Below are 17,002 nucleotides of genomic sequence, written 5' to 3' on the forward strand. Positions count from 1 at the left end.
AACTGCTTAATACAGACAAAATTCCAATACCTAAGCAGTTTGGGTTATCAAAACTGAAGTCATAAAGCAAGATGTAGAAGATAAAATCTTTGGAATTTATCTGGAAGAAATTAACATTTATAGCCAAATTCTCATTCACAGACAAGAGTTTTCAGGAAACTTTTTTTTTTTTTTTTTTTTTGTAATGGACTGTAACAAACCAGTTAAGCTGAAGAATTCCAGATATAACTTCTCCCACCACTAATAGTTCTACTAAGGAATAAGCAAATGTTCAGTATTAATTAAAACACAAAACAAATTTTAGAAGCTACAGGAAGGTACAAAGAACATCATTATAACTCTTTGCATATATCCACATTATGCAACATGATGAACACAGTTTTTATTGCCCAATTTTTCAAGAGTTATGGTAGAATTAGGAAAATAAATGTAAAAGGATAATCAAAGCCATGGACTGGCTCCTGCACAAAGCCATAAGTAAGTTATGACTTCTTATCCAGAGAAAGGAGGCACCTGGAGAAAAGATACAACAGAAGCCTAATAAATGACAAGGAGGTGAGCACAGAAAGACTTCTAATCACTTCTTCCAATTCAAGAATGAGACAGTTCCAAATAATACTCCTTGGCAATAGGTTAAAAACAAGCACAAATGCTATAGGAAAGCTCTTAACACACTACTTACAGAATGCTGTGCTTTCAAAAGGAACATTTTTAGCTTGAATTCTTCTGAAGAGGCCCCCTCTTTGTCCCAGGATCAACATATAGAGAGAGCAGTACCTATATCCACCAAATACTTCCAGAGTCTAACTTGGCGTTTTATTCTTTCCCTCTGTCAGTGATGAAGTATTTCACCACACTTGAACACACTTTCTGTCAATATCCTGCTTCAAAACATAACTGTAAATCAATTAGCCTAATCACCTATCAAAAACCAAGATCTGAGGGCAGTCCTCACTTACCCAGATGCTCAGGAGTGTCATACAGCTGCTCACACAAGTAGTAGTCATCTGGATTCAAGTAGGGCAGTTGCTTCAGCAAGCTCTGCTTGGGAATGAGATACAAGACCTCTGCAATATCCCCATCCTCAATTATTGACATCCTTTTGACTGAATTTCGAAATTTCACTTTTTCAAGCACCAGTTCTTCACCTGAGCCACACAGCTTCCCAAAGCTGTTTAAAATGGGGAAAGATGGCATTTCTATTCAGAAGAGGCTAAGGAAAGCAACCTGTAGTGCATGCAGTCAGTCTCACGGCACACTGCCCTTTCCAATCCTTCTCTTTTTCTCTTATCCAGCAAAGGAGATTAAGGAAGATATATTTTTAGTGATTATCTTCAAGAGATTAGAACAGTATGCTTGATCAGGTGGTTGCCATCTAAAACTATTGTAATCAGTTGAAACTCATCCCTGCAAATGCAAAAATCAAAAACAAACCCCAAAAGAGTATCTGAAAATCAGATTAATATTCAGGAGAATAGAAAGAACGTAACTGAGTTACATAAGAGGATTAGTTTAAAATCAAAAAACCTTGCTGTGTCAAAAATCTTATTATAGAATCATCATCATCATCATCATCATAAGCTACAAATGCACATCTGTGCATTTAATCTAGCATGGCCTTCTTCCATGCCAGGTCTGTCCGTGTGCTGTGGAGAAAAGGCTGTAGCAAAGGTGGAGCACGTTGGCCCTCCTTTTTTAGGAAGGTACAAGCACTGGCTGGCACTACTTCATAAGCAGATTTCTTTGGAGAAATCCTTTCTGCAGCTTTCACTGCCTATTGCAAACAAAAGCACTTAAGCTTTCCCCTAACCATTAAGGATTGGTTTGCTTCTGCTCTTCCTCTCCACCTTCCTGTGCAGCTGACAGCAGAGGCTTTACAGACACTCTGCCAACCCCTCCTGCTTCACCTACAAGAAGTATTTACATTAATCCAATTCCAGTGACTTGCTAATCTAATCATCTAATGAATATTTCTCCCTGGGCAAAGGCAGAGTTAATCATCAACAGGGCACTGGAAAGTCACAGGAAATTCCAAAGTGAAAGAGAGAATAAAAACCCCAAACTAAGAACATCCATCATCTGTAAGAAGTTACAGGTAGACCCCAGACCTGGACATGCTCAGAGGCAACTTCAGACTTTCTATTCAGTGAAAGGCACAGAGACAACTGTGCAACAAAGTCTGGCCCAGAGTTTCAACTCCCCTTAGCACGGAGAAGTTAGCTGCAGCTGTAAAATGACCTCGTGTAATCATTACACTGCTTCCAGTGAGGCTTTTTCTAAATTAGAAGGTGACAAAAACTCTACCAATGGGCTTACTGAGCACAGTGAGAAACTGTCACTCAATTCTCCCACAAAACTCAGAGCTCAAGTACTAACTCCAGATAGGATAGGCTTTGAAGAGAAGACTGCTTTATTTACTGTTTTGAAGAGAAAATACATAAATCCAGACTTTGATAATCTATTATTACACATATCTTATGAGGTCAATTAATTTCTATTTTTCAAGTAGTATGACTTTTTTACTATCTTGTAAACAAGTGTGCATTGAACAGCCAGGTTCCTGGATTTTCTAGTAAATGGAGAACACAGTAGGACATGCCAGAATAAATCTGTACTAATTTTAATGGGGTGATGCTAATGTGTATTTGAGGAAGAGCTGGCTCAATAGATACAGCAACTCCAGTTCTGCCTTAGACTATCTTGAATCAGATCAGAGATCTCAGCAAATGCCATGTTTTAAGCATTCCTCCTAGGAAATGAAGCTTTGCAGCAATTTTTCATTCTCTCACAGAGAGAGCACTGCACTCCCCAGCCCCTCAGTGGAAGAGGCAGCTCTGAAAATCCAAAGGCTTCTACCAGTGAGGGTGGATCTCCACTCAGAGCTTAAAAGCAGAGGGACAGCTCACAGGAGAGGCTGGATGAGTCAAGCCAAGCATCCCTCAGTCTGAGAGTGCCATTTGTTGCTGGGTAATTGCTGAGGGATTTTGACATCTGACATGAGCAGTGCCAACCATCCAGCCCCACTGACACGTCAGGGTGGACTTTGCCTTTTGAGGTGAGGCAAACACACACATTGCCCAGACACTGGCTCTGCTGCAGAAGTCAATCCTCAGAGAGCAGAAAGCTGAGCCCTGCAGAAACTGTCCCAACATTTGCTAAAGCTTGGCTGCCTGACACCCAGAGGAGAAGTCTGTCCTTACCCTGGAGCTTGAACACACTGGTTTAAAGCTCACTCCCCATTTTCTGCTGTGCCCATGCTGATTCCAACCTCCAGCTGTGTTCACCAAGACTTTCACTACACCAGCTCCTGCAGTGAGAACTAAACCAGTGTGACCTGTATGTCCACCACAAAAGCACTCAGCCTGTGCCCACTGTAGAAGAGTCTGATGACCAATCCAACAATGCAGCACAATCCAGGGTCCTTCCACCACCAAAACTGGTGGGGGACAATGGATCAGGATTTAGTGACCCTAACATGTCACTGCAGAAATATCCTGCTTAATTAAAAATAAGATCCTCCTTCCCCTGAGACAGACTTCTCTAATGCTGCCTTTTTCCAGCCCAGGTTATTGCTGTCACTGTCTGAGAACTGCACCTTCAAAGACCCTATGCCAGCTGCTCACAAAGCAGAATGATTTTTGAATAGTTCCTTTTTTTTTTCTTAAGTACAGTGTTTGTCTCCAAAAGCCTCAATCCTGTCAATATGTAATATAAAAGGACAAGCAGTAGAAATAAGCAAAACAAGGCCAGGAAGCATCACAGTGGCTTCCAAGTCAGATAAAGGAGTGTGGGTAGCACATCCTTGTGTCCAAGGCAAAGGACAAGGCCTGAGACAGCCCCACAACAGCTATTAAATACTGGGATTTAGCCTCAGTCTGAATCAAAAAGACAATGGCAATCTCCTACCACTTAAGTCAAGCATTCAGTTAAGTGTTACAGGTTGATTTCTGATGTTCTTGCTGAAGGGAAAAGAAAAAGGCAGGAATCACAGGGGCACAGCCCTGTCTTTATGTTTTGTGAAAGAAAGTCTCAGGAATCCAGGCCATCAGCTCAGAACCAGGGTTGAGGAAGTGTTCTCAGGATCTGCCAAGCAGCAAAACCTGTTTAAATCACTGCCAGCTCAAAGCTGTGTCCAATCCAAGCAGTCAGTGCTGGGATCTCGAGCCTTCACAGAGCACAGTGTGAGGCATGGGCACTTTCCAGACTGACAATTTTCACAGGGGGCTCACTGGATAGGAGACAGGAATTATGCAGAACAGCTACTTTAAATATTTTATCTCATTTCCAACTTTATAAATATTTTATTTATAAATATTTCCAGATGTCTCAAGACCATTTCTTATTCAATCCCCTCTGAATTCACCACACCAACTGGCTGCCTGGATTATAAAAATACATGCATATTTCATATGCAAACAGGAATAGAAGCATCTCTGCTAATACTACAAGAACAGAAGTAGCAAAAAAATTTGACTGCAATCCACAAATAAATTAAGAAACAGAATAGCAAGCAATGAGTAATAGTAAAAACCAGACACCAAGGGCTAAATACATAGAAGAGGAAATATCCCTCCATGTTTCAGAAGAGCACTGAGGATTAGATTTGCCCTTTGGCAGAAATGTGTAGTGCACTAATGCTGTCTTAATTTCTTCTGCCATCAGAGTTAAACTTCTTGCAGATGCATTTCAGTGTGAGACTAGTCTTGCACTGAAAGCAACGAACAGCCCAATCAGAAACCCAAGAAAATGAAGTCAGTCACACCAGTTCAGCAAAACCTAGCTGCAAAAAATAATCAAAACAAAAATACAGGAAACAAGGTAAAACAAAACGAAATTTTCCTTTTCCCTCACCACACCACTTCAGAAGCTAACACATCTATTGCACAGGTAGGTAGCCCCAAATAATGTTTCATGCTTCTGTCCAAGGAAACAGGATTATCAGGATTACCTTCTCCATATAAGAATTCTCAAAGATATTGACAGTAAGGAGAGGAAAAAAGGGCCTTCATCTAAATGAAAAATGAACAAGCACTCTATCTACTTTTACAATCAAATATAGTTATCCAAGCAATAAAATAACTAAACCAACAAATGAGAGCAAAGAAAAGAAAAAAAAATTCCAACATTCAAATACACACACAAAAAAAGAAGCAAAACTTTACTTGTGGTAAAATTACTCCACACATTCAGCTTTTTCACTTTCAACGCCCACTATTTACTTACTCAAGACTGCAGGCTGAGATACAAACACTCAGCTATTTACTGCAAACTTGAGGAAACACTTCATCCACATAATGAAGACCCAAAAATCCACATGCACATCTTAATTTCTTTACCTAAGTGTCCAAAACAGGCAGTCATCTTCTGGGCATACTGACAGAAGGCCTTCACCCCATAGGGCTCCTCACCCAGGACCTGCTCACTCATGGCTTCAGCAGGACCTGCCTCTCTCTGCAAAGTCAACCAACTACTGCTTGTTTAAGGCTGATAAGACAATAGATTTTCCTCTTCCAATTTATCTCCATTAATAATTCAGCTACTACATAAAATTTGCTGAGCTTTAAAAACCGGTAGTGCAAAGCTATTTTGTGGCTTTTGAAGTAATCATGTTTTAGTCCTTAAAAAGTATCTCAGCTTTTATATTCCAGTAGTTTACAGAAATTATTTTCAAATGGAAACAAAATCCATTCCCTTGCTGCACAAGAGGAAATGTTGTTGGGATTATGCTCAGGTCAGAGAGACATTTAAATGTTCCCCTAGCCTAAACCCATAAACAGAACTGCCACAACTACTAAAATGTGTTGTTTTGTACTGATTAGTGTGATATGGACAGTGGGGTCAATAGCACCCAATGAGGGTGGTGAAACAGAGACATGCTGCCCAGAGAGATGTCCCATCTCTGAAAACATTCCAGGCCAGGTCGGATTGGGCTCTGAGCAACCTGATCTAGTGGAAGATGTCTCTGCTCCTTGCTGAAGGGTTTGACTAGAGAGCCATTAATGGTTCCCAACCCAACCTAACCCATGGAATTCTATGATTCCATGATACTCCTGCCAGGAGCCATGTCCACTGCTATAAGAACACCACTAGTTCATCATATATGACCATGCCCCACTTCTCAATGCTATCCATCTTCTGGGAGCTCAAAACCCCAAAAGAGCCCAGGCACAAACGCCACTGTGTTTTCTGGAAACTTCCAGCACACTACATTTCAGAAAAACTAAGGCACCACAGCCAGGAGCAACAGGAACAGGGTATTTTCTCAGCTCACTCACTGGAGCATGAGGCCCATCTAATCTTGTTGTTATCCTGGCTGAGAAGAAAACACACAAGAGCTGACACAGCAGTCCTGCTGCCAGAGCTGCAGGGCCACACATACCTGTTCTGTCCCTGCTCTGCTCCTCTAAGGAACTCCACTACCAATCTCACTGATGGCAATGACACCTACCTGGCTAAATACAGCAGAAAGGCTTTGGCTCAACTCTCTGGACTCAGGTGGTGATGAGCAGCAAAGAACAGGTGTTCCTCACAAGAAAATATGCTCCCAGTACACCACACTTGTTTTCTGTCCTGCTTCCTCACTGAGACCAGATCCACTCATGAAAAAACATTTAGCAGAGCTCATATGAGCCGTGCTGATGGCCACGTAAAGCACTGGTACTACTGAGCAGACACTTCAAAGAGAGATCTATGCTAGTACATCTGAATGCAAATTTTATTCACAACAGATTGAAAAGCCTAGTTACTATTTAATATTACTTCCTAGTTACTAATATTTATTTATTTATTATTACTTCAACAGTTTACTGTCTAGAAAAGCATAAGATACAGCTATGGGGCTTTGGTATCTTTTATTGTAATAAAGGCTATGAAGAACCTGCAGAGGTGGGAATTGTACAGTCCACAGACTGTACAACCAAGTTTACTGGTTTAAACCCACACAAGGTTCTCTAAGGTAAGCTGTAGGATTGCCCGTGGCAGGAGGAACAGAAGGACCACAAAGCCACGAGGTTTCTCTGTACCAGCAAAAAAAAAGTGACAACCTGAAAAAGGCTAGCTCAGGTTAAAGTGGTATCAAAGGTAAAAGGATCTGTGTTATAACTCAGCTGAGCAGCACAATTAAGCATGAGTGTCCCACACAGGCTTCTTATCAAGCTGCCACATGACATTTTCTTTCCACTGCTTTTATAACTGACCTTTAAGTAATCATTAGCCAAACTCCATCAAATGTGCCTTTCTGCAGCACACACATGCAAATTCAAGAACTGCTACAAAGTCTGTCCGGCCCATGAAGTCTGTCAATGTCTGTGTGAAAGGACAGTATCAAGTTCAAGTCTGAATAGGGTGCAGTTACACTTGGATCACTGTACAGAGTCAAACTTCTACTCTTTGGAAAACTCCCTGGGGATCTCTCCAGGTGGCACACTGGAAATCAGACCTGTTTTATACAGCAACAGCAAGATCTGCATGCACCAGCCATTCTGTTAAACTAACTTGGAAATAAGAAAGCAAATGTTATTTTATGTAGTGGTTTCTTGGTATTAATTCCAAAACATACATGAAACATCACTTTGCCCTTTATTCTCTTGTTACAATTTCTAACCGAGAAAAAACGCAAGAGAAAACACAACTGCATTTCTATCTCAGACTTAACTAAGACCACACTGTGACAATTTCCTTTCCCAACTGATGACATTTGCAAAATCTTTCAGCTGAATTAAAGCATTGTGCTCTGCTTCCTGTTATCAACTCTGTATGATAACTTCCATGGCACATGAGCCTTTGGTAACAAAAGCCCAGCTTTGCAGTGCATTGTAAAGCTGGACAGGCAGCACAACAAGCTCTTGGGAATGCTTTTCCCTTTGCTCTGTGCTCAAAAACTGAATCTGACTCACTTCCCCAGTCCCCAACAACCACCAAGTTTATCCTTCAGTGAAGCAGTGAGCAGAAAGATTAAACAAACAAAAATATCCAAACAATATGCTTGAGATTACATCTAGTGATCTTTTTCTTGGACAAAGGAGATCAACACCAGCCATCTACCTTCATGTGAAATTATTAGCTGGGATGAAATAGTACAAAGAAAGACAGTACATAGAAAAATCAATCACTAAATTAAATATTTAAATGACATTAGGGAAAGAAAGTCCTAATAATGTCAGCTAGTCTACTACCTCTGGAAGCCTTAACATAGGCTTTGGGAAATATGCTGTCTCTGCACTCCCATAGGCTTGCTGTTCATCCCTGACCATTCCCTTAATCTCTTTCATTGTATTTTCCCCTATCACTTTCCCCTCACAAGGGATTTGTAACAATAGGTACATTAAAGACTGAAGTTTTCAGATCCTGTGATAATGGAAACTATAGAAGTACCACAGATAATAACACTAGGGACTAACTGGTCAGCATGAAAAGAAGAGGTCATGTAAAGCACAGCTGAGTGCTTCTCCTTGATCATCATTACCTTCCAACTTCATTTCTGTTTCTCAATGATTTTCCAATAGATTGTATTCCTTATTTAACACCAAAAGTGCTTATTTTCCACTGAAAACCAAGTTAGCAAGAAAGGCAAAGAGTTAATTATGCACATATTTTCCCCATCTGAAAATTCCATTTTTAGTTATTCTTCCCCAAACAAGCAGAATCACTGTTACTGTGGTCGCTGTGAGCAGAGGAGTTAGGTTATGACAAAAGGCCTGATTCAACCAAAGGACATTTACATTACTTTATCCATTCCAATGTTTATTTCAGAATAAAAAATATCTCCGTTCACATCTATTTTCAGACGTAAAATAACAGTGTGTGCATTAATGGATCTGTCTATTGCATTATTAGATGAGATGGCTCAGCATTTTATTTCCTGGCAGCACAGGTCTAATCTATTGATCAACAATGTCAAGAACACTGCACTATGGATTCTTGCAGCAAACCCAATCCTTTTTACTTACACATACAAAAAAACCCAAGTGTAATTGCTGATAACTGATGCATTTCATAGGCGAGATATAGTGAAAGCTATATGAAATATAAATACAAAACTGCTGCACCCCAAAGACTCTGACAGATTCAACAACACAATCCAAGCACTTTTCTATCCCCAAGTTTATAAATAATCCCACGGCTTCTGTGGGGCTGAGCTCTGTGCGTGAAGTCCAAGAGGTGCCCAAGCCACTCTAGGGAACAATTAGCCAAAAGAATCCTGGCAGAAGCTGGCATCCTTCACATCTTCAGTAGGAAGCTTTTTTCCTACTCCTCAGCAATGTTTTGGTGTCTTTTATTTAAACAGAGCAAAGACTTTCAAGATTAATGCAATTCCTTTAATCATACTCTTTTTCTTTACTTTTCCTTTCTTGAACTTTGACATTTTTCCTCTAGCTGAGAGAAGAAAGTCCTTGTAACATCCTCTTCACAATGTAGATTTCATAGTAAATGATACAGAAATATGTTGGGAAGCAGAGATCAAAGTTGAAACCTCAGAGATCTTTCATTCCTCAGTTTATTTCCTGTACCTTTGGAAAGAGTGACATGTTACAAGCATGACATCAAAGAAAGCACCACTCCTCTTGTTATGTATTGAAATAAACTGGGTATCATTATAGTCTCTTCTGACATGTCACACAAGCACAGAAACATACATGGTAACTTTACTAAAATGCTGAATTTAAGTAAAGAATTCCACTAGAAGAAAGTCTCCTCTAGATCAGTGCAGAGCCTGAACACATTAACTTTACCCATTGTCTCCTAACACTGATCTTCTGCTGTAGATACAGCATGAGCACACATGATCAGAAGAATTAAATATTTCTCTTGCTGCATCCAGTTCCCAAATCCTCCAACATCAAAGCCATTCCCAGAGCATGGCATAACTCTAAAAGGAGAACTCCTGCAGTCACACTGCCCTCTTGTAGCATCCATGAAGCTCTAAAAGAAAGTCCTTCTTTGTACTAGAAAGATTAATTTAAGCCCCTACCAGAAGCCAGTAGAAACTGTTTGTCAATGTCCATCACAACTAAGAATAGGAGGTTACCTTTCTGTATAGTGGAAAGTATGGCACTGCTACAGGATGCCAGAAATGACATCACATCAGTTCATCCACTGCCAACATTCCTCATAAAAGCAGCTTTAAATATGCTGTGTTGGCTAACCTTTGTTTTCTAATTAAATAAATCCTACAGCACTGTTGAACCCTTCCTCTTGTGGTCAGCACTATCTCCTGGTTAAATCAGCTGCACACACACACAAGTGAGCAAGAGCCCTGTTAAACATGAAGAAAGTGTCAGTTAAGCAAAATTATCACTCTGTGAGCAGCCCACTTCTCTCACAGGGATCACATTCAGTACAGGCAAAACTGAGGCAAGGCCATCTGAAAATTCATGGATGAGACAGAAAAAACATTTGGAATTTTTTTCCATTTATTAATGGCAGGAAATAACATAATGCATATGCCAACTAGTATTTGATAAAGAGAAGTTTTAATCCCCTTGGCTATTTCATAGCTACACAAATGCTTGTATTTTACTGATAGTTTAGTGGACTCTCCTCAAACAAGAGCTGTAATCTGGCACCACCAGGAAAAGCAGCAGTCAGAGAAACACAGCAAACTTCCAGAGCTGACACTACACTGAAAAGGAGAAATATGCTCTTGATTTGCCAACAGGTACAGCTGGGTTTGTTCTTTACCAGAGCCCCTCAACACAGGACAAGCCATATCTTGGGATATTTCCCTGTCCTGTACAATGTTGTGAAGCTGTGCCTATCAAATCCTTTCAGAGTTATTCCAAGATAGCACTAAATCAAGAGTCTTGATCTTGCAGTGGTAGTGGAGGGCACTCACAAAGTAGCAAACTACAATTCTGAAAGAGGAAGTAGGAAATAAGGTCTTACAATAGTGGGAAAAATCATTCCAGTGATATCATAAATTACTGGAACGGTGAATGAGCCAAATGGAGCACCTACAAAGAATTGAAGACCACTATTTTGACTGCTTGACTGATATTTACCATTGTATATTTGCAGCAAAGATTTACTGCAGTATTTCTTCAGCAAGAATTTCTTATCTTTTCCTTCCACTCCATGACCAAATAAGTTAAGGTGGATTTTTTGAAGGTCTTATGTGTCATGGGCTACTAAGAAAAGTCATTTTTCCAGCAGCTGAACTTTAAACACAAGTGTAGGATTTCAATTAATTTTGAATTAATTGTAACTAGAACATAATACGTAATCAAGATGGCCCTGGCCATCTTTGAGGGAGGATTTCTGCTGCATTCTTAGCCATCACCATGGTATTCCTAGTATTAAAAAAACATTAAATATTGCATCTAGACAGTTATTTCATAAGCTGCCTGATTCTTCAGTTTCTGTAGAATGTAAACAACTATTAATAGTACATACTAGGAGGGTGGTTAGTTTGGGTTTTTAAGTGTAAACACTCCCTGAGCCTAGAGCAAAACTTAAGTTTCCTTTTATTTGTGTTGACGTTACCACTGTGGTATTCGTTTAATACACAGATTTACCACTGACACAAATCAATGACCAAAAAAAAAAAAAATTTGCATGCAGTTCAGCTTCAAAATCCCCTTTGCTATTAACACTCTCTAGGCATCTTCATTTTTTTTTAGTCAGAGTTTTGCCTTCTGCAATTAAGAAGAGCTAAGCAATAACAAAAATAATTAAAGAAAGTAGGCAAGCCAGCCAACCTGTCCAGTGTGTGAATAAAAACTGATTGATGAACTTCTTTAAGTAGCACTAAGCAAAATTTTCAGATGAATCAGTTAAAACAGGTGCTGATCACAACAGCATTTATCAGTGAAAACCTTATGTTATAAACATATGTTGTGCATATTTTCAGACTGAAACTAGCTGACAGCTCCCAGATATTTCCTCTTCAACTATGATTGAATTAGAAAATAATGCACCACTTTGTAGTCTTTTTCTGGTCTTATTGAGTTTTGCCCCCAACATTTATGCTTTCTTTGAAATCCAAATCCTCACAGTACTATTCCTGGAGTGAATTAATTGATTCTGAACAAGCAAAGAAAATTCAGTTCTCCTGCTGCTTACTGGGTTATCATCAGAACCAGGTCAAGCCTTCCACCTCGAAATAGACAGCTGACAAAGAGAATTAGGGGCTCATTTTTCTAGAATGGGAAAAGCCAGCTTGTGAAACTGATTAAAAATGGAAGTCAAATTAAACAACCTGTTTTCATTATCAACTTCAATGAAATGACAAGCAATTATCTCTCTAGATTTCAAGACAGCTTGACTCCCCTACTAACACCAGGGAAGAGAAAGTGCAAACACCTACAGAACAGGGAGAAGGTTCAGTTGTCTCCTCTGTGCTTCCTCAGCGTGGCAATCCTGAGAAGAGAGAAGAGATTTCCATCCCCACCCAGGAGATCACCAGCACCACCCAAAGCAGGCAGAGGTTCTAGCAAGGTTTCCCCAGTTCTCAGAGCATCTGGTCAGGGAGAGAACCACAGATTAAGCCTAACCTCACTATAATGAATCCCCACAGGAGCAGGGATCACATATTCATTTGATTTAAATTCACATAATGATGCGATGTTTCCCACATCACAGCAATACCACAGAATCAGAGAAACACAGAATCATTTAGGGTGGAAAGCACCTCCAGGATCATGGAGTCCAGCTGCTAACCCAGCACTAACCATGTCCCCAAATGCCACATCTATGAATATACAGAAACAGCTCATTTTAACCAAATGCTATTGCATCTTATACTGTGGAGACCAATTTTTATTAAAAATAAATAAAAATTAGTATTTTAAAAACAGATTAGAAAAGAAATAAGGATGGAAAAAGGAATTTTGCACACCTAATTCAGCCCACATTGAGAGAAAGAACAGATATAAAACTGCTACGTCTAAATCAACATTAGGTTAGGTGTTTGGCCTACAAAGACTAACTAGTAATGGATGAAAACGTAATTTTTTGTTGTAACAGTTGGTAGAAAATTTGAGTTGTATTTTCCTGTTGTTTTGTTGGTTTTTTTTAAGGTACAGTAACACTTTTCATACACAGGGGTACACAATTCCTCAGTACATCTACCTGTGCATTTTTTAATCTCCAGACCCACAGAGCTAGATGATACCTGTTTTTAAGAGACAAATACTGGATTAGACAATGCAAAGAAGAAAACAGGACTTCACTTCTTCTGCCTCTAACCCCTGAAATCAAATGGGCACTCCAAGGGTTTATTTATCTGTCAAGCATTGCAGAAAAAGCAACTACCCACACTTGAGTTCCCAAGAAAGCAAAATATGTATTTTTATACTTACACCTCTTCCCCCACCTTTATCTAAGGCTGTGGTATAGAAAAAGAGGAATGTTTACTAAGCAAACTAAGATTTGCATGCCTCTTGGATGCAAAGAGTATTCACTGTGTACCAAAACTGTGCTGAATGTGCTTTAGGTGTGCAGGAGAGAAGTGCCTCGAGTCTCACCTCGTTGCAGGCTGCTGCACATTGGCACCCTGAGCTGCAGAGTGGTACCTGACCAGGGAAAGGCAGCACACACCTGCAGCACGGACAGGACTTGTAGGTGTGCTCAGTCAGTAACACACAGATTGTACCAGGCTTCCTGAGGTTAAATCTGCCCTCAAAAGCACCCTGACACTGACACGTTATCAGCTTTTCTTTCAAAGCATCAATTAGCAGTATTCTGAACTCTTATGCCACCTGCCACTACAGAGCTCTAAAACCTCTTTTTGCAGAGCTCACACCACAGCAACAGCATGCTGTCATCATCTTTAGCTAGAAGATGGGAAACTTCAAAAGACAGCAGTGAGTTAGCTCTTACAAAAATACACAGGGTGTCAGAGCTGGATAAAAAGCCTGTTTAATTCCACGGAGTTTAATTAGACTCTGCTCTCTATGCTCAGATATCCATTCCAGAGGAGCAGCACACGGGCACCTGCACACTGTTCAGCCAAGTAACAAAGTCCACTGCTCTTAACACACACCAGGCTGGGGAGGTGTTTAACTCTTAAATCAGTAGAGAAAACCAAACCAAAATAAAGAAACCACTTTTCTTATCAGAAAGATGCCAATTTCAGTCCAACAGAAGCTCCTCAGCCTGATTCCCCTCTGTAAATCCAAGAACCAATGTCCTGTGGATGGCTTAACCTGTCATTTATCATTAGAGATTTATACAGCAGAGCAGTCCAGACAAACCTTTGCCGTTTGCAGAGCTCTGATGTATTTCCAGTTCCATTTGTGCTCCCAGGCAGTGTGGTTCCTGCAGCCCAAAAGTTACAGCCTCGCAGAGAACGGATGGCAAGCTGCAGGAACAAGGGAGAGCCTTCAGAGGTGGCTCACTCTATTGCTCCCCTCCTACTATTTCCTGGGTTGAACAGCATGAAAGGGAGTGGCCCAAGCAGAATAGGTGTGTCTGTGTTCCCAAACAGTTTAAAGGAAGAGTGAGTATTTTCCTCTAGATGTTATTCCATTACTAATCGAGATCCTGGTATGCTGTCTTTCAAACAATGACATGCCTTAAGGTTCTGACCATCTCAAATCAGCTGATATTATTGATAACTTTGTTTTTCATAGAAAAGGATCCTAACCAGCAGCCTTAAAAGTTGACTGCAACCAGAGGTGATTTTGTCCTGAGAATGTTTTCTGTCTGTTTTACTCTGCATCTCATCTCCACTCCACTGCTGCTGTTTTATGGCTATACTGCACCTAAACAAAGGAGGAAAAGCTTGTGACAGAAACACTTTTATCCATTTTCACACACACTTAGAACAGGGAAAACTGAAGTCCCAGGCATCTTTCCTCTGCTCCCACAACACCCCTCCCAGCAGAGGCAATTAGGCTGACTGTAAGTGCAGACTTCCAGGCATTTCCTTCTACGCAGTTGCACATACCCAGAGACAAACTGTTCCTTGAGCAGCTGAATTAATGAATCTTTTTGTTCTGATTGATTTGCGTCCAACATCCTCAACACCCATCGGGTTTGCCCTACCTCCTTGTAACATCCTCTTGGCAGTACCATTCCCAGAATTACTTCCAGTTCCTTTCCATTTGTCTGCTCTCCCAGTTCCTTTCCATGTTCATTAAATCATCTACGGAACCCTTAAGCTGTCTCCTTTAACTGCTTCAGATTCTTTCTGAATTTCTGCTCTCATCTCCTGAGCTGCACATTCTTTTCTTTCATTCTTTCTCCCCTGTGCCCATACTAATGGTCACTACCTTTAAGTTCTGTTCCCCTGGAAGGAGGAGAGAGGGAAGACTGAAAGAGAAGTTGTTTAACCCTCATCCTAGGAAATCTGACTGAAAAGCAGCCAAGCGCAAAGTGCAGAAAGTGACAATTTGCAACCTGAAGCCGTCTCTAGAACACACTTACTCTCCTGTACATTATTATGTACATTATTATGGACTGAGAGATGCTGCTGAAAAAATAATCCCATTTTATCACTGAGATTTCACTTCAGATGACAAGAAGATTACCGCTTCTCCTCTAAACATGAATGAAAAGATGTCATAAACATACAAAAACTTTTAGCTTCTTGGTTGGGAACTGCTAAATATGAGCAAATTCTGGCCAAGTACTTTTATTCCCTCCTTCAAACACTAAATCCTGAATTTCCTGGACTTCTGACTTCATTTTTCCCACGATGAATTGTCATCTCAGCCAGCTTGTTAAAAATACAGTCATTCAGATGCACAGACAAACGTAAACACAGGCACAGAACCTGGTTTCTCTACCTTTATTCTCAGCCTGACATTGTTCTCCTGTGGTTTTACAAATTTTATATGCTGCCAAACTAAGTGGAGAGCAGGACAGGCTGTTTGCTCCATTTGGACTTTAACATGCCTGACTGAAAATGAATAGCTCATCAAAAACACTGCTTTCTTTCCATCCTCATTTTTCTTTTTAATAATCAAAGCACTCCACACTTTAATTACCATTACTAATCCTCTGACGTGGTAAGCAGATACAATTATTCTCGTTCTACAGACAAAAAATTAAACTACTATATTCCCAGGAAGTGTTGACCACTAGAATTTATTTCTTTTATTTACTCTGCTCCTAGGTACAACTGTGTGTTGTGTTTCTGTCCCAGATAAAATGGTGAAAAGGAGCTCCATGGGCTCAGAAATAAGTTCTTCTCCTTAGGAGACAAGTTCCTCAAGTTCACCAGAGTGTGGTTTCTTCTGTTAACTACATTTATGTATTTTTTTGTTTAGGTGAAGAGGTGAAGAAGGAAAATGAGAATGATTCAACATCTCCATTTTGTACAAGTCATCACATTCTCAGTAGCTGGGTATTATTAGTACCTACAACATTAGACATCATATTCAAGACAGGTATAAATACAAACCACCTACATGGCTATTTATGTACAGAACCTCTCTAATACAGATGATTGCATTTTCACTTTCATTAATGTTCAGTTAACCAATAATACCTTGTAGCTTTGTACACTGCCATCACTTCTCATTGTACAATTTCTGAGTCCCAGCTCAGGACCTTCTGTTTCCTAAAGCTGAAGGAATTTCAGAGTATTTGAAATCTTCCAGTGTGCTGCCATAAACACTGTATGTTGTTCTCATGAAAAAAAAAAAGCCACGTAAATCTTGCCAAGTGACAAAACTTGGAAATACTGCAGTCTATTATGCTCAGCAGAGATGTTTTTGTTGGCTATTAAAGCTCAGCTGAGACTTTCTGGCTCTTAGTTCTCCAGCAATTTCATTGGATTTAGCTTATTCCATCCTACACAGTTCTCAGGCTTATTGTAATTCCTACAAAGTGATTGAAATAATCAATCCCTATGCTGCAAGGGATACACAGAACTACACTGTCACCAGAAAAACAAGGTTTTTCCTTGTGTTGTCCTTGTGTGTTTCCTAAGTGTTGTTCACAACTCCATCACACAAACGAAAATCTGACATTTCTTGAATTTAAAAGTTCATTTGTACAATTTTCCTTTTTTTAACCACCCCTTTTTCTCCCTGCAGTCTTCTCATAACCCAAACAG

The 17,002-nt window shown here is 40.0% G+C and overlaps 1 protein-coding gene across 30 annotated transcripts in view; it reads right to left on the reverse strand.

Annotated features, from left to right (window-relative positions):
* ABLIM1 (actin binding LIM protein 1) overlaps positions 1-17,002 on the reverse strand; it is a 191,917-nt gene that overhangs the window by 129,085 nt on the left and 45,830 nt on the right. For 24 of the 30 annotated variants that reach the window (XM_085582882.1, XM_085582846.1, XM_085582865.1 and 21 more), the window contains one exon: positions 14,193-14,299. The exons of 4 other annotated variants lie outside the window; for them this stretch is intronic. In XM_085582882.1, coding sequence (XP_085439008.1) covers positions 14,193-14,232 — 40 coding nt within the window. In that variant the 5' untranslated portion in view covers positions 14,233-14,299. Of the gene's footprint in view, positions 1-959; positions 7,576-14,192; positions 16,488-17,002 lie in introns of those variants that run through there. 2 more of the 30 variants (XM_085582869.1, XM_085582881.1) reach the window with 2 other exon arrangements.

This window comes from Lonchura striata, chromosome 6 (genome assembly GCF_050655825.1).
Source record: "Lonchura striata isolate lonStrDom1 chromosome 6, ASM5065582v1, whole genome shotgun sequence".
In the NCBI taxonomy this organism is placed as follows: Eukaryota; Metazoa; Chordata; class Aves; order Passeriformes; family Estrildidae; genus Lonchura; species Lonchura striata.